This window comes from Oculina patagonica, chromosome 12, assembly GCF_052425735.1.
Source record: "Oculina patagonica isolate OP01 chromosome 12, crgOcupat, whole genome shotgun sequence".
Lineage (NCBI taxonomy): Eukaryota > Metazoa > Cnidaria > Anthozoa > Scleractinia > Oculinidae > Oculina > Oculina patagonica.
Genome location: NC_135769.1, coordinates 30,543,845 through 30,563,189, shown reverse-complemented (window position 1 = coordinate 30,563,189; position 19,345 = coordinate 30,543,845). Strand labels below are relative to the sequence as shown.

At 38.5% G+C, this 19,345-nt stretch overlaps 3 protein-coding genes and 1 pseudogene across 3 annotated transcripts; 1 reads left to right on the top strand and 3 right to left on the bottom strand.

Moving 5' to 3' along the window:
- Window positions 1–532: 532 nt before the first annotated feature.
- On the bottom strand, window positions 533–2,483 carry LOC144631444 (trace amine-associated receptor 7g-like). Its single transcript, XM_078489870.1, has 2 exons — window positions 1,813–2,483; window positions 533–1,179 (listed from the first exon to the last, which is right to left on the bottom strand). The coding sequence occupies exons 1-2, from the start codon at window positions 2,315–2,317 to the stop codon at window positions 716–718; spliced, it is 969 nt and encodes a 322-aa protein (XP_078345996.1). The 5' UTR covers window positions 2,318–2,483; the 3' UTR covers window positions 533–715.
- Window positions 2,484–8,707: 6,224 nt separating this feature from the next.
- On the top strand, window positions 8,708–10,203 carry LOC144633546 (trace amine-associated receptor 7d-like; annotated as a pseudogene).
- A 2,543-nt stretch (window positions 10,204–12,746) lies between these two features.
- On the bottom strand, window positions 12,747–14,123 carry LOC144633142 (melanocyte-stimulating hormone receptor-like). The gene has a single exon (XM_078491942.1). It carries the CDS (start codon window positions 14,121–14,123, stop codon window positions 13,209–13,211), a length of 915 nt encoding a protein of 304 aa, XP_078348068.1. The 3' UTR covers window positions 12,747–13,208.
- A 3,126-nt stretch (window positions 14,124–17,249) lies between these two features.
- On the bottom strand, window positions 17,250–18,534 carry LOC144633545 (rhodopsin, GQ-coupled-like). The gene is made up of 2 exons (XM_078492394.1): window positions 18,451–18,534; window positions 17,250–18,287 (listed from the first exon to the last, which is right to left on the bottom strand). Exon 2 carries the CDS (start codon window positions 18,156–18,158, stop codon window positions 17,250–17,252), a length of 909 nt encoding a protein of 302 aa, XP_078348520.1. The 5' UTR covers window positions 18,159–18,287; window positions 18,451–18,534.
- Window positions 18,535–19,345: the final 811 nt, after the last annotated feature.

Sequence of the window (19,345 nt, the reverse complement as noted above, 5' to 3'; positions counted from 1 at the left end):
CGACCACGCCCCCTTAGAAGATCACGTTTCGTGAGAGAAAAGAGAAACGGTCATTTCACGTTTTACACCGATTAGCAAATCGATCACATTTTTCTTGGTGCATACTATCAACACCATAGAAATGGCGTCGAAAAAGGTTGAAAACTTAAGTGAAGCCATGAACACCAGGCGAGTGGTCGCGCTGCTGTTTTGGACACTTCATGACCTCATGATTATGGTCTGTAAGAGTTTAGACCATGAAAAAAATTAAAATAACATCGAAACTTTACCGGTGAATTTGCGTGAAAATTAGTGCAAAATCGCGCGCGTTACATGGCTTTTTTCTGCCTAAAGCTGGCGTGCTCGTCTCCAAATGTTCTTTCACAACTCCGGTTTTCTTTCATTGGAAAAATCCGACAGTTTATCAAGTTTTAAGAAGGTTGCCCTACAAGCTACGCCATTTTCATGGTCTATATATACTCTCATCAACCACAGCTCTCGCGCGTCTAATGGTTGCTCGTAAATTTTGCCAGTTGTTTTAAAAAGCAAATGGTCGAATCACTGCTTATGAACAACCCCAATGTTTTCGGTCCAGGTTTTTCTCATGTGATCGCCCGTTTTTTTTTTTTTTTTGAAATTGTAAAATCGCTGCCACACCAATAAAAACACAAAGACGTTGTTAAGTTTAACTTTTACTAATTTGATATGAGAGCAACTAATACCATACCGGGAAAAGTTAATGTGTGTTTAAATTAAAAACAGTTTTAAGCGCTTCCCTCAAGGCAGCGTTTCTCCGAATTTGAATAACAGGGTTAATGGAGGACACAAGTGCTGTAGCTGTAGCTGCCCAAGGGAACAACACATTGCCAGTAAAGACGCTGTTTCCAAAATTCAGGAGAATTACTAGGGGGACCAGGGAAAGTAAAGTTGCTGCAGTGTAGAAAGCCATATCCCTCGCTGCTTTCTTCTCTCTTTTATAGAACGTCGCATGCTGCAGATTATGAGAAGCGCTGAAGATCTTTCTGTTGTTGGTGCGGATTGCGAGGAAGGTTAGAACATGGCCTCCAGCTGGGATGATAATCATTAAGGCCAAAGTGACGTTTTCCATTGGTTCGTAAATCGTTTTAGGGACCACAGTCTCCAGGAGGCAAATGTAGATGAACCAGAGGACCCACGCACTAACCACAATCTTCACCATGCCTGTTGAAACAAAGAATTTACAATAAATTTTGCATTGTTCATCGAAGAGGTTAACAGTTGCCTTGAGTCTAGGATGAAATAGCTTGCGATCGGGCTCTCTTCGGGGACAACGCGCGAGCGGCGAAGCCGCAAGTTCCGGTGAGCGAAGCAACGAGCACGAGTTCTGCTCAGTGTTTCTTCGCAGACCATTGCAGCTAACATTTTCCGCCTCAGCACTTTCCTCGGGTTGTTCAAATATAGTTTCAAGGTTGTCCAGTGTTAGTTGCTCTCACTGGCCCCAGAGTGTTTCCTTTTCTCTTTTTTTCTTTTTCTAGTGAGAGCAAAACGCCGCCACGAGAAAAGAAAAATAACTGAAAAGCTCTTGGGCCTGGGTTATAATTTTTTGGCCTTACCGGTATCAGTAATACTCCTGAGAGGAGGAAGGCACTACTGAAGTTAAGATTTTTGCCCAAGCAATTTGCCGTCAATAGACACTAGTGTGGAGAGAGAAACTGCGAGAGAATAGTATTTTGCCCAAGAACATAACACAACCGCCCCGCCTGCTGGGCTCGAACCCGGACATCTCGAACAGGAATCATTTTGCACTAACCATTATGTCACCGCGCCTTTAAAACAGTTCAGTTCAGTACAAACCTCGAAATGTGACCGCTATTCTGTAGGCAAGAGGCTTGGACACGGCATAAAATCTATCGACGCTTGTTATTGCCAAGTTCAAGAACGTGCAACCGATAAAAAGGAACGGAAGAGATTTGCTGGCTTGGTACAGATGGACCAATCTGCAGGGATCCCCATAGTGATGTAATAAAAAGCGCCATGAAACGTACACTGGCTGTGCAACCAGGCCTGTAAGACAATCAGCGGCGGCCAGGCTACACAGCAGGACGTTGACCGGGACATGAAGAGAGGGAGTACGGATGATGGTTGCTATGACAGCCAGATTAGCCAGGAATGCAAAGATGGCGAAAGGAATCTGGACAACCGTCACAGCAATGTCACTTGCGTACACTGACGTGACAGCAATAGCGTCGAGAATCCATGAAGGCAAACACTCTGTAGATTGTTCGTGGCTGGAAATTGTGTGGTTTGTTAACGAGTTGTTTAAGCTTCGACTAGTGCCATTCAGAAGTGTTTCATCCATGATTGTTGTTGGTTGCTGAAAATAGAAAGGTAAGGTAAACAAAAATTTAAAAAAAGCACATCCCCGGAATTACGCACATGAATAGCTCTTCCTTTTCTTAAATGTTAGGGACAAGTTTTATAATAAAATACAGAATCACGTACCGTACATTAAAAAGCCATCAATTATAGAAATTACTAAAGAACAGATGAACTTCCATAATGATTTTCTTAATATGCAAATAGCCAAGTTCATTTCTTTATGTTATTAGATGTACGTAAAAAACTATTACCAATAAAGACTGAAGTGATTTATCGGCTTCCTCTCTCCAAAATTTTATCCTTACATTAGTTAATTTTTCCTTTATATTCGAACTTGCATTTGCTATACTAGCTGTATATATTTTTTAGTCATACAAATAAAACTACTTTTTCTTTAACAATTTGGGTGTCAATGGTCTTTTCAAAACCACTGGAAATAAAAGGCCTATATTATCCAAAGCTCGAAAACAAAAGTCACTTTAATGGAGGGTATGTTTTAAAACGCAAGATGCGAAAACGTTCGTTTACATGCATCTTTCGACCTGTCTGACCGAAACTGTGCTTCAGTTCTCTCGTGACTCTACAAATGTCTATCTGTTTTTTTTTTTCTAAAATTCGGTCTCGTGTAAAGTTATCGTTTGTTTGTGAAACGGTGAACCAGATTTTCGAACATCGAACTACTTCGAAGGCTACAGAAAAAAAGATCGAAGCCGTCTTTGAGAAAAAGGAGACGCTCTTTTCGATGGCGATGTAAGGGTGAGATTGAACTTTATAAAAGGAAAAAGGTTATCGTTTCTTTTTCGCAAAATAACTAGTTTGTTATTTAACATGCACTTTTTCTTGTCAACTTAGCACGTAATAATAATATAATATTTCGGCAAAGGGTTAACTTAATGATCATATTCCATCTCGCGTCAACGAGATTTTAATTTGCTCAGAGGCTTTGAGAATAAATCCCGATTTCCAAAAGCTGAATAATTGAAGAAATGAGTTAAAAAAGAAAACTGAACTGCATTCAAATTTGTCAGGAAAAGAAGACGAACACCAGTCGTGAATCCGTCAGCTAAAAATGATGACACAAGTCTGCTACGGAGACGGTTGGCAGATTTTAAAGAATTGTTCAATGTTGAAACTTTTCCCTTTTTAAGGTAGGAAAATGTAAAGCTTCCCTATAAAACAGAGGGCGAAAAAAAAAACGAAAACATCGCATGCACACATAACAGGCCTCACGAAAGACACCTTACCGTAAGTTGTATATTGAACTCATTTCACCAAACTTAGCAGTCTAGCTTCTTCTACGTGAAATTAGAACTTGTTTTTTTTGGATTGGTAATCGGAAATGACAACCTTTAATTTAAAATATTGTTAATAAACTTCCGAATCCCACTTAACACATCATTTTCATTTTTGACCAATACAAGATGATTTCATGACAGAACTGAAATCCTTACCGTCAACTTACAAAAGAGATGTAATAACGATTAACTTCACAAGCATTAGTGACATCATGCCGCTTGCTTTGAAAATTCACTTGAAAGCGGAGCAGAAAAAAAATACACGTATACAGTGAGACGGTAAAGCAAGCCGCTTGATTGTTATTAAATTGGAAAGAGACATTAATCGATGGCATAAAATAATATATGTATACAGTGAGAAAAAGCAACCATTGTTGTAACAAATAAAGAGACATAAATAGATGGCATGGGTGATTTAATATGATTTGTAAAGCGAACAGTGCTGAAAGCTGTTAAAAGTTGAGGAAAACTTATGTTCATACCTATTATAGGCAAGGAAATGAAGCTGATGAGTCCACGGACTTATGAAAAACAATTTTGGATTTTAGATTCTTTTAACCCTATTCAGGCCCACACAGTGGTCAAACGCCGCGCGCGTGCGCAGTTTCTGTGCAATTCCCCTCCAAAATTCCCCATACAAAGTCCTAAATTTTCCGAAAGCTTTCGCTTAAAGCCAAAAGTTCACGCCGTCCCTGGAAAGTTAAGTTTTATACGCTGCTTATGGATGGGAAATCTGATAATTGATCTCAACTGAGTTTCCCAGCTTGAAATTTTCTTTCACCGTTCTCTTTCTTTCTTTCACCGTTCTATTTCTATAACAATTTCCTACAAACGTTTGCACACTTACGAGTCACATCCTTAAAAAAGTTCGAGGCGCTGAAAATCGGAAGTGACGGCAGATTTTTGCGTTTGACCACTGTGAAATTCAGACGGAGCTTTCTTGGATCTTTTCAGACATGGATGGCGGGTGCGGATTCCGTCCCCCCCCCCCCCCCCCCCCCCCCTCCCCTCCGTAACTTCCAGAATATTTAAGCAATCACAATAAAACTGAACGTTCAAAAATCTATCTTTTGATATACATCACGTGGGATGATGACGTCACTTCACGTGACAATTATATCATGATATCAAAACAGCCGCCATCTTGGATCAGCCACCTTGGATTTCAAAATTTTCCAAAACGTCAGAAAACCGCCCAAAATTACTGAAAAGTGCTCAAAATCAATCATATCGGTGCAAAAAAGCCTGATAACTATTCAAAGTGGCTATGAGCCACTAAACTCGGATAATTTATTATGAAACAAGAATTGAAAACAACAAACTGACAAATAGAGATTTGCTAAAACAAATGATGTTAAACTTTCCACAAATCAGTTCACTTCACTTAGTTTCATTGTCGTCTAGCTGCTCATCGAGAGCAGACCGAAAGGCCAAGTGATAGAGTTCCCATCGGTTGCAAATTGTTTTCTTTCTTTTTATTTTTCCTTTTTGTTTTTTGAAGATTAGGTAAAATAATAAGATCATTAGAAAAATTACATGTAAGTTTTGGTCTATTTCAAGAAAACTGACTTTAATACAATGTTTCGGCTGGTAGTTAAGCATGCATGTATAGACTTTTAGTGTTTGGAACCAGTTAGACTCTGACAAAAATAAACCCAAATCACTCGGCTATAAGCCGAGATCCAATTTTTCCTTCAAACTATAAAACAATCCACGCGGAGCGAATCAACATATTCGTTAAATCACAACTATGTAATTGAAAAATAACAAATCACTGATAAAAGATGAATTTATAAATGAACCGTACACACGCGTGACAAAACATTCACCTGAGTTCAGAATCCCATCTCAAACAATCACGCGTTCTTCCGAAGAATTACATGTAAGCGATTATCGATCATCATGCCAAAAGCTACTGGTTTTCAAATAACTAAACCTTCAAATTGAAAGTTGTTGCCGAGGTAGAGACCGTTCAGAACAACTGCAAAATCGCCAGAGAATACGGGATGATTCCTGATGATTCACTTAAACTTCAGTTCGTCGCAATTCGCCAAGTTGCCAGCGAACAGTATTTTATTTTTTACAGTATTTTACTGACAATATTTTCGGGACTTTAGTAACTGGCCGCTTAATAGGGGTTGGCCGCTTAATGGGTGGCCGCTTAATAGGGGTTCGACTGTAGATGAATATTTCATTCAAATTCAACTCTTTTCTAGTACCATCGAATTTTTTCGGAAATACTCGGCGATAAATCGAAACCCCAATTTTGTTGAGTTTTAACCAAATCTCAGTAAGATTTGGCGAAAAGATACCCTTTGTGCACTTCATATATGCGCATGCGTTCAGCACAAAATTCCGTGTGCTTGAGTCTACGCCTGAAAGAATGCATACCACAAGGAGAACATTGGGTTTACAGAAACGAATATAAATCCTTTGTGTACTTCATATAAAGTAACACAGATATAGTTCGCGTTTTACGCAGCCCCTACCCGCTTCACAAGATTAATTGATTAATTCAATTTGATATTAATTAATTAATCCAATTAAAATGTTTACAGGAATCGAGTGAAGGATGGAAGGAGTGAAATCGGTCCCATCACCAAAACTCGGAATTTTCCGAGTTAAAAAGGTGAAAACAATTGCATTAAAGTTAATTTTCATTAACAGGAATACAAAAATTACAAATTAGGAAAAAAGTTCCTGACACAACAACCTATCAAACCAAATTATTTCCAGATTAATTTTAGATTAACTCACAAAATTTTGCAGAGTTTGGTTGAATCTTAAAAAAGTTATTAGCGTTCAAAATCAGCGCGGGCATTTTCCGCGCCCCCCACCCCGGTCTGGATAGGGTTAAATCAAATATTCGTTTCAATCCATTATAGCTTGCCGACGACAACTTTATATAGCGCTGGCCCCATTCACGAATTTACCATGCCATTGAGCTAAAGGATCGTTTTTTTCTTCTTAGACGATGTAACGAGGTGTCAGAATAAAGAAAACCAAGATAATTTAATCTGTAAGGCAAGCAGCTGTTGATATCAAAATTGCTTTCAATCAGCGGCGTGATGCCTAATGCTTCTTGAGTGAATCGTTATTACATCTTTTTTTCTGTTGACAGGATTTTAATTCTCAGTGTCATGCAAATCACCATGTATTGGCCAAAAGCGAAGAGGATGTGCTAAATGGCACTCGGAAATTTAAAAATAATGTTTAAAATCAAAGGTTGTCATTTCCGATTGTCAATCTAGACGAACAAGTCCAAATTTCACCTAGAGCAAGCCCGGAGTAAGTTGGGTGAATTTAGTTCGATATACATTTTACGGTAAAGGTGTTTTTCACGAGGCCTGTCATAATTTAAAGTAAATGCAATGTTTTCGTTTTAACTTTTCGTTCTGTGTTTTAAAAAGAGGCTTCATTTTCCTGCCGTAAAAAACCGAAAACAGCCGCGAAAACCCGCCAAGTGTCTCCGTTGCAAACCCGTTTCATCATTTTCGAAAAATTTACACCTTTTCAAGACTAAATTAAATGAGTTTGGGAGTAACATAGCTAAGGGATTCACGGCATTTCACGGTTTTCCAAGTTTAAGTCCAGTTTAGTTTTTTTTTCTAAACAAAACACAGGTAGACCACCCTATGTGTTCGTGGTTAATAATTGTTGACATAAGGTTATGTTGAAATCAATGGAGCATAAAAGAAGATATACAGAGAAACATTACGTCGGCTTCGATTTACTACAAAATATAAAGTTTACTCTAAATGATTCAATAAAAGTTAAAATGAAATGTTGAATGAGTCTTGTGTCACTGAGGAGTGTTTCTTTGCCGCCCCGAGCCCATAAAAATAACGCCTTTAAAGGCTCGGGGCGGCAAAAAAAACATGACACAAGACTCATTCAACATTTCATTTTAACTTTTATTGAATCATTTAGAGTAAACTTTATATTTTGTAGTAAATCAAAGCCGACGTAATGTTTCTCTTTATATTTCTTTTATATACGCCATTGATTTCAACATAATCTTATGTCAACAATTATTAACCACGAACACATAGGGTGGTCTACCTGTAAAAAACCTCACTTCTTTAAAAAAAATGGCATTCGAGCTTACTATCAATTATTATGCTTTTTGAAATCGGGATTTATTCTTAAAGCCTCTGCGCAAAATGCCGTTAACGCGAAATTGTACATTTCGCCAAGATATATATCTATATATGAACACCTTCTGAATCTACAACAGACCGAGCATGCACTCATAGCAAACTAGTTATTTTACGAAAGAAAACACTATCTCTTTCGCTTTTATAAAGTTCATTGCACGCCTTTAATCGCCCTCCAAAAATGCGCCTCCAATTTCTCAAAGATGGCATTATTTATTTTCTGTAGTCTCCTATAAATCGATGTTTGAAAAAGTGGCATTCCGTTTTACAAAGCCATAACTTTTCACGAGACTGGTCAAAAATATAAAACAAAATCAGACAGACATTTTTAGAACTGCTATCTGACAGAATTATGCCAACGTTTCGGTCGGATAGGTCAAAAGATGCGTGTTAACGAACGTTTGCACATCTCGCGTTTTAAACAAACATACCACGCGATTTTTATTTTCGAGCTTCGGATAAAACAGGCCTTTAATTTCTAGTGGTTTTGAAGAGATCATTGAAACTATTGACACTCGAATTGTTAAAAAAAGTAGCTTTATTTGCATGACCAAAACAATACAGCAAAGTAGGGCAAAAGCAAGTTTGAATAAAGTTAAAATTAACTAATATTAGAATAAAAAATGGGAGAGAGGAAATGGATAAATCACTTCAGTCTGAACTGACAGTAATGACAACGTAAAAAAATGAACTTGATCATTTAAATATTACATGTAAGAAAATCATTACGGTAGTTCATCAGTCTTTAGTAATTTCTATGATTGATGGCTGTTTAATGTACGGTACGCGATTTTGTATTTTATTATAAAACTTATCCCGCAGTGGAAGGATAGTGTTTTTTAAATTGTTTTTGTTTTTCGCTTCTTTTTATTTTTTTGTTTGTTTACATGACCTTTCTTTTTTCAGCAACCAACAACAATGATGAACAAAACAGTTTTGAATGGCACAAATCACAGCTTAAACAACTTATTAAAAAACAACACATTTTCCAGCCATGAGCAATCTACAGAGTGTTTGCCTTCGTGGATTCTCGATGCCATTGGCGTCAAGTCAGTGTACGCAAGTAACATTGCCGTGACAGTTGTCAACATTTCTTTCGCCATCTTTGCATTCCTGGCTAATCTGGCTGTCATAGCAACCATCGTCCGTACTCCTTCACTTCATGTCCCGGTCAACGTACTGCTGTGTAGCCTGGCCGCCGCAGATTGTCTCACAGGCCTGGTTGTGCAGCCAGTGTACGCATCATGGCGTTTTTTATTGCATCACCTCCCGGACCCCTGCAGATTGGTCCATCTGTACCAAGCCAGCAAATCTCTTCCGTTCCTTTTCGTTGGTTGCACGTTCTTGAACTTGGCAATAACAAGCGTCGATAGATTTTATGCCGTGTCCAAGCCCCTCGCCTACAGAATAGCTGTCACATTTCGAGGTATGTTCTCAGTACTCTTTGAAAGGCGGGTTGACATAATGGTTAGCGCAAATGATTGCGGTTTGAGAGGTTCTGGGTCGAGCCCAGCAGGAGGGGCCATTGTGTTGTGTTCTTGGGCAAGATACAATATTTTTCTCTCAGAGCTCCTGAGTCTAAACGGCTACCGGCAAATTGCTAGGACAACCTGACAAACTAGCTATGAGTAAAATGGACTGGACTAGCGTCCCATCCAGGAATGGAATCCAACTCCCAGCTGCTTTATGCTTCAGAAAATGCACCAGCCTGTTGAGCCACTGTGGTTTAATTTGCAAACGCTTTATATTTTTCTTAATTTTTTCTCGATAATTCATAAAGAATGATTTATAGGATTTTTTTAAATACATTATCGAGATAAAGAGGATGTGACCTTAAATAACGAATACTGATGAGCTATCTACTGTAGCTCCCTGGATCCTGGGACACAACTGTTAATTTTTAACCATCATAAATGGTTCAATCTGTGATGTACATTCTGTTTCAACAGGCATGGTGAAGATAGTGGTTAGTGCGTGGGTCCTCTGGCTCATCTACGTTTGCCTCCTGGAGACCTGTGGTCCCTAAAACGATTTACGAACCAATGGAAAACGTCACTTTGGCCTTAATGATTATCATTCCAGCTGGAGGCCACATTCTTACCTTCCGTGCAATCCGCACCTACAACAGAAAGATCTTTAGCGCTTCTCATAATCTGCAACATGCGACCTTCTATAAAAGAGAGAAGAAGGCAGCGAGGGATATGGCTTTCTACACTGCAGCAACGTTACTTTCACTGGTCCCCCTGATGATACTCCTGAATTTTGAAAACACCGTCTTTACTGGCAATGTGTTGTTCCCTTGGGCATCTACAGCTGTAACGCTCGTGTCCTCCATCAATCCTGTAATTCAAATGCGAAGAAACGCATCCTTGAGGGAGGCGTTAAAAACTGTTTTTAAATCAAACACACCTTAACTCTTTCCCGGCATGGTGCAGGCTGCTGTCACACAACTTGGGATTGATTAAATGAAAGTTAATCTTACCAACGTCTTTGGCGGTTATTTTTGCAATTTTCGAAATACGCCGGACGGTCACATCACAGAGGACTGGACCACACTCAGAGCATTGTAATGAGCCGTGATTTGACAAATTTCTTTGTCTTACAATACAGTCGAACCTCTTTAATGCGCACACCAAAGGCTCCCTTTTCTGGTTAATCGATCGAAATTTCTGGTTAACCTAAAAGTAATGTCAAGCAAAGTTTCTGAAAGCTCTCCGGTGTTTAACCAAGACAGGTTCCGCTGATTCTCAAATATGACCAACACATCCCTGCTTCTAAAGCCAAAACCATGGAACGTGGGATCGAGACGTTGAATAATAGGAGGTACATAATCATCAAGAGGGGCCTGCTTTGAAGCCAGTAGTAATAATACGGAAGTGCATATCGTATGAGCTCTCGTATTCTTTTCCTTTGCCAAATAAATGGCGGTGGCATTTCAGAAAAAAATGGCAAACTTCAAAAAGTTGTTTTGGAGATACTTTAGGCATGATTTTGAATGAGGTCAGCTCCAAAAGCACACGGAAATTTGTGTACAGTTGGGATGGATCTTAAATTTTTAATCCTCGCCATTAAGGTCGCGGGGAACACCTTAGGATTATCGTTAAGCATTTATTTAAAGCGTATGCACGAAGTGCAACGCTTGACATCGACAACTTTACGATATATTTTTAAAAGACTGGAAAAAAAACGAGACTGGAAAAAATATAGGCGGATTTGATGTGTTCGCAGGTGGCGCGGATTGTTAACAAAATGATTACTTAAAAGGTGACAGAGAAAAATGTAAGAACTCTCACGGTGGGCACAAAGTTGCCCAAAAATGCTCACCTTCATTCATCTTTTTCGTTTTTGATACCGGCTACCTGAAATTTTGCATAAATATAGAACCACTTTTTCTGAAAAATCGTATGTTTTTTGTTTTCGAACTTTTTGGCGGGAAAATGACGTCACAAAGTTGACGCAAATTGTTTTTAATAAATGGAACATTTTATGACAGTTTCTGAACGAAACTGTCACAAAGATCCTGAAACTGAACAAATTTCTGAAATATGTCAATCTAATCAAAAGTTATCTCTAATTGAAGTTTCCATTTCTCGACATTTTGTCACTAAAAAAAGCTCAAAATGGCGGAAAATTTAAACTTCAATGCACCATGGTCACTAATAGTAATGTGATGCAAGGGATACATAAGAGCAATGCTCGAAGATACAAACAAAAAATTAACATTCAAGAGACGAGACTTGTTCGTGCTATTTTAGCCGATCCTGTAACACACAAACTGTATTTCTCAAACTCTTTAATAATTCATCAAGTTAAAACAGAGAAAATTATAACCGTGGCAGGTGAGATATTAGTTATTTTTTTCATGTTGCATACAGTATTACGTAATTTGGTTACATGTAACTGTGATTCTTTTGAAAAAGATTATGGTTCATTTTTAGCAGTTATTTAGACAATACTCCAAGCCACTTCTGCTCGATTGGTGCGCTAAAAAATCTGCGGTGGTTTTCAAGAAAAATTATCAAATAGATTCGTCAATTTAGTGTTCATTTGTGTTTGCTCATAAATTATGTCTACAACCAAATTGACGTTTGGCGGCGGGTCCGACTGCAGCAAATGAAAATTTCGATATTCCGTCAAAACTATGGTTCAATTTAAAGGCAAACGACCAAACGTGCCAGGTTTCTTTCATCTTTTTACCTCGAAAATTATAGCTACCAAACGAAGGATTTTTTTTTGGTCGCGTGTACGTGCGCTTTTGCGGGCGTTGTATTACATGATGTTTATACACTCGAAAGGACTTCTTGTTTTCGTCAAGTGTTGACTAAATGCTAGATAAATGTAAAGAGTACACTTTGAACCACCAAGAATAGCGTAAAGTTTTCCTATGAGTGTATTTTTAGTTTTTTGATAAAGTGAGCGTTCAAAACAGGAAAACTGTTTCATCGCTTCACGAGTGGCGGGAGTGCCAAAATACACTTCACGCTTGATTTTTCGACAGGATAATTTTATCCCCGGGGGGGGGGTACTCCCTATAATGGCCTATACGGGGGGCTCCGCCCGGGGGTCCTTTCAGGCTTCAGGTATATGGGTAGGGATTTCCGAGTTAGTATATGGAAAGGGTATGGAAATCTGTATTTGGCTATTTAAAGGGCCTTTAATTAAAAATTCGAACAGACGCAATTTATGGCTGTATTATTTTAATTTTTTGAGCGCTACATAAAAATGACAAGAAAACGTCCTATTTTAAGTCCACGCCATGTCTCTTAGGTATATGAAAGGCGTACCTTTTTTCAGTTAAAGGTATACGAAAGGGGTACAATTTCTGTCAAAAATGGTATATAAAGGGTAAGGGGTAGAACTTGGGGCGGAGCCTCCCCGTATAAAACTTTTTTCGTCCCCTCCCCCCGGGCTTTTATCGTGCCGCCATAGACATTTTTACATGATAGAATATAAACGATGTGCTTCAAGTCTATCCTAGTTTCGACTCCAAATTCCACGTAACAATGGGCGTTCGGCGGTGTGGAAGTTAACTGTATTTAGCTCTCTCGCTTAAGCGTTAAAACTGCGAGAAATATAACGTCCAAAAACAATTAAAAGGAATGAGCTTACACAAAATAAATAATACTTTAGAAAGAACAAGAGATTTATTATGAGATTCTTAAAGTACATTGCTGGATGTGATCGCGTTCATTTGTATGAGCGGAAGGAAAATACCTAAATTTCTGCTAGTTTCGACAGCGGCTGGACACCAAAAATGGCGTTTTTCGAACTTGTTTATATTTTGAAAAAAGAAGCGCTACTGAACCTTTGAATTGTAATTTTTTAAATAACTCACTGTACAGGTTATTTGGGTAAAGTATGAAGAAATTCGAAATTTCGCGACTGACGTCGGATTCTTGAACATTTCAGAAATTGGCTCTTATATAAAAAATGTCCAGACTGCAAAACACCGCAGAGCATTTATAACCTCGCGCCTGATTTCTCTCATTTTCCAACAGTACACAAGCGGGTTCAACAGTGAGTTGAGTTTAATAACAGCAGACGTTATGTTCACCGCCAAATTCGTGTTTGAATTTAACTCTGTCACCATGTTAAGTGGCAAAACAGCAAAGAACGGCAGATAGCAGGCAAGCAGAAGACAAAACACCAAAATCATGGTGTTCAGAGACTTTTTGTATTGAATGATACTGAAATTATTTCCTCCATGTTGCTGCGAAGCTGAAATCATTTGTTGTCCCTGGATTTGGGACTGATGACGACGTATTCCCATAGTTATTTTTATGTACGAAATAGAGGATGTAACAACGCAACAGAATATTATCACAACAGCCACAATCTTGGTTATTTTTTCCTTTAGCAAGAATGAGAAAGGCCAAATAACTCCAAATATCCAACATCCAGTCAGTAGAAACGCGACTCGCTTGAAGGTTACAAACTGATGATACCTTAATCTCAGGGTGAATGCATAAAGTCTGTCCAATGAGATTGCTGCCGTCGTGAAGAAAGACACCGATCCAAAGCAATAACCCGCAATGGTGTAAGGACCTCGAATATCACAGAATGCTTCTATGTTGTTGAACACCGCGGCAAAACAATAGCCTGCAAACAACGGGTAAACAACGATTCCAACTCCAAGATCCGAGAAAGCCAAGCTACAGAATAACGCTTTGGTTGGGGCTTGCAAGGTTTGACATTTCCGCAGAGCGAGCAGAATAAGCGAGTTTCCAAAGACTGTAAAGATTGCCAGTACAACACTTGAAATGCCTAGAAATGTATACACTGCAATGGTCGAAGAGGATTCACGAAACTGAAAGAACCTTACATGGCAATACATTCCTTTAAACGTGATGAGTCACTTGCGTGGAAGTGTTGCTCCTTTAGATCCTCAGCTATGCTCAGCTGCGTGAATAAAATTGAACAAAATCCAAAATATTGTGTTTAATATGAAATAACTATGTCGCTAGAAGCTTCAGTGTCTATAACTTTGCCAAGTAGTTTTTCTTAGTCTGAAAGCCTTCTTTTACTAGATCACATCAGCTAGAAAGCAACACGAAATATATATATTTTTTAAATTTACCTTCGGCTTGGTGGGTGGCGTTTACTTTTCCAACTGTAATTTTTGAAGCAATTGAATTTCTCCCAACGGAAATCTTACCAAGTATAATGCCTTGTCGTCTGGATTTAAATTTGGTGTCGCCGAATGGGGTTTAAGCCACCTGAAATATTATTCTTTAGGGTTTTTTAAACGCATTTACTTTAATATTTTTTGAAGTTTGCGTGGGGCATATTCGGCTTTCACGCCAAGTTTTTTTATTTGCAAGACAATATGGTTTTGAACATAGAATTGGTGAGAGGAGACGTTATTTTGTAAAGCCGTAAAAAAACAATGACAATAATACTTTCAATAACGAATTCAGGCAGGGAGAAAAATTGTTTAACCTTGGGCTTGTGGTGCAGTTGAAATTGCTTAAATTTTCATATTGTGATGCGGATAAACAAATATTTCATTCTATGGGCCACTGCAGCGTCAATTAGTGTTATATGTGTAAAAGGCCATTCTGGCGTATTGGATAGAGCTTGAACACCTTACATCTTTTAATTTGTATGTAGCCAACTGGTCTACCTCCTGACAGTTGATATTTTTGATATTTTTTTTTGTTTTACTCATTTTCAGTGGCAAAGGGCCGCTATGTTTACAATTTTTTCATGCACAATTTTACAACACAACAAAATTGCTTAAAGTGTCAAACATACGACAACATAAAAGAGCTCCGCGAGCAGACGACACTAGGCAAAACAGCAGATTGCTTTTCCTTGAAAATCTGTAGAACTTTATATTCCATTTCATTCAGCCTTATTTCAATGGAGGTCATTTAGCTATGTTTTAACAGCTTCTATTCTCGCGCAGATCTGAGAGTGATGAGCGAACCTGTGCTAACTTTCCCGGGTGCTTTTAATAGTGATTTTTTAATTCAATAGAATATCACTTCGACATGCAGATATTTGGTGCATTTTGGTACTCCTACTCGTCATAAGCGAAACACTCACTGTAGGATAAATTCTCATTCGGCATAACCGAATTCAGTAATATTCCGTTCAGTGAGAGATAGAGTATTACCAGCCGCTTTTGTTGACCCATCTTCCATTATCTATTTTTTTTCCTGGTAAATGATATGTAAATAAGAAGAATTGTTGCTGAAAAATAAAATAAATTAAACAAAACAAAGCAAACAGGCAAGGTAAATGCATTTTATTAATATGTGGATTTTTAGAAGAAGCTGAAAACTGGTTGTAGAAGACACGTTTAATATTCAAATGCTATATTTCTTCACATCAGGGAAAACCGTGCTATTTACAATCAACCCAAATCCGTTTTTGGTTTTGAAAACTAACTGTGTAAGTCAGTAATTTAAAGTGTCATTCTTTGTTTATTTTTACTCTTTGGTTGTTCCATGGTTAAAATAAGGGTCACTATAAAAAGTGTTCCCTTGTTTGTCCAGCCTTATGGACACTGTCTAATCATCGGACATTCAGCTAACAGTTTATCAAATAGTAATTCTTACCACCAATTTCGCTATGATAATTAAGCATTTTTACTTTAAAATTTGTATTTTTTAGAGTTGAGTTTTCTTTAGCTTTGAATGCTTTTAGGAGATTTTTTATAATTTCTTCTCTAATTTGAACATTTTAATATTGTACCTACTTTCGGCGCTCTAAGAGTTCAATTCACGTTGCCCCCGAATAGAAGAGCCTGCTCGCAGGCTAGGTGGAATTAGCCTGCGAGCAGGCTCTCTATTCAACGTGAATTGAACTCCTCGATCGCCGAATCTATTCGGGGGCAATTCGCTTCGCTCGCCGACTCGCGCCTTCGGCACTCACGGGATCGCGCCTTCGGCGCTCTAAGAGTTCAATTCACGTTGCCCCCGAATAGAGGGCCTGCTCGCAGGCTAGGTGAAATCCCCCTTCTCCTTTACTTAGGGTTTGGCTGTTATAATCTGAGAGTACTTTAAACGTATTATGCCTTTAGTATAGGGGCTGTAGCATCCTACCAATTTGGATGTTATTTCATATATTCTCCATGACGTCATTAATCGTATTAACATATTTTTTTTATCCGAAAGTAAAAAATACACAAATGTATCGATACGCCCTCCGAAAAGGTAAATGACGATAGGGCAGTCACGGCTGTCGACACTTTATCCCGAACGTAATGACCCTCCAAAAGAAACGGCCTGAAATGAAATTTGGCCTTTTGGAAAAATCACAGTGGGAAATAAGAGATACACAGGAACAAATTTAGACCTGAGTTGAGGAAGGGCTTCATAGTAACCTTGAACCACTTGTACTCTGGATGATATGCTACGGCGGCCCGAGGCCGACTCGTCACAACAGAGACTTGACCGAAACTAGAAACTGCGCAAGAAAAGGCAGTCTGCTGGTACAGGGAACGGGAAATGTCCAATTACGTTGAAGTTCCTCGGTTTTGCGTTTCCACTTCGATCCATAGGCCAGAATGCATGGACATCATTAATTATTTATATTCAGCGAAGTGGCAATTCAATTTAAACGCAAGAGCACCCACAATAAGAGAAAAAAGGGCCAAAATTGGCCAAGAAGCGTTGATAAAACTGGTTTCTCTGAATTCCAAAGTAAAAATCTAACAACCCAAGCGCGGCTTTTTGAAGATGAATGCTGTATCTACATCTTAAGGCTAAAACAAATAAAATTGAACTAGTATACGCACTGTTCTTTTGCACTTGAAGATACAGAAAAAGGTGGCCTTTTTTCGTATGCAGGCTGTTTTCAAAAGCGAATTTTTGAAAATTTTTACTGATTTTTGAAAACCCACGCACGGAAAAGTGGAAAAGTGTTATTTTTTTCTTCGTACAAGAATCTGTTTAAAGTTTTAAAGTTGGTCAAAAAGAACCACTGAGAAAACGGCAAAGTTGTAAACGGTCTTTCAGTCCGGCAATGTAGCAAAGCACGGCAGATCGTTGAGCACTTGGCGTCTGATTTCTCTTATCTTCCAACAGTACACAAGTGGGTTCAACAGAGAGTTGAGTTTGATAACCACAGAAGTGATGTTAAGAACCAGAAGCGTGGTCGAATTTATTCCAGTCACCAAGATAACTACCACAGCAATAGCGTGTGGAAGATAACAGGCAATCAAAAGGCAAAATATTAAAATCATGGTGTTTAGGGACTTTTTGTACTGATCAATATTGAAGTGATTTCTGCCAGGGTGCTGTGGTTCTGTTATTGTCTGTTGTTCGTGGACTTGGCGCTGATGACGGCGTATTCCAAAAATTATCTTAACGTACGATATCGAAGTTATCAACATGCAGCAAAACAATATCACGGCAGCTACAATCGCGGTTAGGTTGTTGTTAAACAGCCACAAGAACGGCCAAATAAATCCAAGTATCCAACATCCAGCAAGTAATAACACAACCCGTTTGTAGGTTACAAACTGATGATACCTTAATTTTAGTGTGAAAGCATAAGATCTGTCCAAAGATATTGCTGTCATCGTAAAGATAGACACTGATCCCAAGCAGAAAGCGATAATTGCGTAAGGATCTCGAATGGCACAGAACACTTCAATGTTGTTGAATACCGGCGCAAAACAATATACTGCGAATAACGGGAACGCAACGATTCCAACTGCAAGATCCGAGAAAGCCAAGCTACAGAATAACGCTTTTGTTGGGGCGTGCAAGGATTGACATTTCCGTAGAGCGTGCCAAACAAGTGAGTTCCCAAGGACTGTAAAGATCGCTAACACAACATTAGAAATTCCCAGAGCTAAATACACAGAAACGGTCGTAGTTGATTCACGATAGTGGGAGAAAATAAGATGACAATACATTTCTCTAAAATGTCACGGTTTCGACTTCACTCAATATTGTATAAACGTGTTGATATCGGCCCTCAGCGTTCATCACTTGCGTTCGCCTTCGCAGTGTCAGCTTTTCCTTGTTTGTAAGCGGAATTGCACCTGCGTACGGAGAAAAAAAAAGAGCTGTTTAGGGATTGAAACTATAGTCCAAAACGCTATATTGTATGCAAACTAATTACGTAACTGGAAGGCTACATTTTTAAGGCTTTACCTCTAGTTTAGATCTTAGAGAGAAAGCCAACTTTACAAATTAATATTTCACCTTCGGCTTGGCGTGTAGGGCGTAATGTTTCGAATTGTTTGCTGATGAAAAATGATGTTGTATCAATATAACTGCGTTTGTCCTAACAGTGCAAATTAATCGTATTTGTTTTGAATCGAAGGCTACGTGAGGCATTTCGTCTTAATCAGTTAACCCTCTTAGCATCAAACCGGTTTCTTGTTTATCCGCAAGATAGTACCGTACAGTTTTGAACATAGAGGCCGCGAGAAGAGTAGCAAGCAGATACACTACAATGATTGTGCATATTGTCATTACAAATGTTGAACTCAAGAAACAAATTAAAACACTAATTTTGAACATGTGTGCTTCTCGTGTTGTGATGCAAATATTGAAAAATAGATTACTTTTCATTCTCACCCCTGCGTTAATTAGCTTTTTTATTGCAAAGTGCATGTCACCCCATCGCCTTGAAGAAAGCCGCATAAGAAAACACGGAGAGATATTTAGGTATTAGAACACACCTTCCACTATACGGAATACACTTGACAGAAAAGCTTACAAGTGAAAATTGGAGTAGAACATTTAATTGGATATCATTCCTTATCTCAAAGAAGGCCATTCAGTTATGCATGCATGTGAATTTACTAGTTTCTATTCTAGAGCAAACCCTAAAGTCAAAAGCGTTCCTGAACCAATTTCCGGAATGCATTTATTTATGATTGCTCAATTGGTAACATAACTTGTGACGGATCTATCTAAGTTAAGATGGCCTCGCAATCGTTAGGGCGACAACTCGCCATATTGTGAACCATATATTTTTCATATTAAATTTTTATTCGACATAAGTGAAATATATTCAGTACTCTTCATAAGGTAAACGCTCAGAAGTTTATCCTGGTCGAAGACAAGTAAATATGGAAATTGCCGGTAAAAA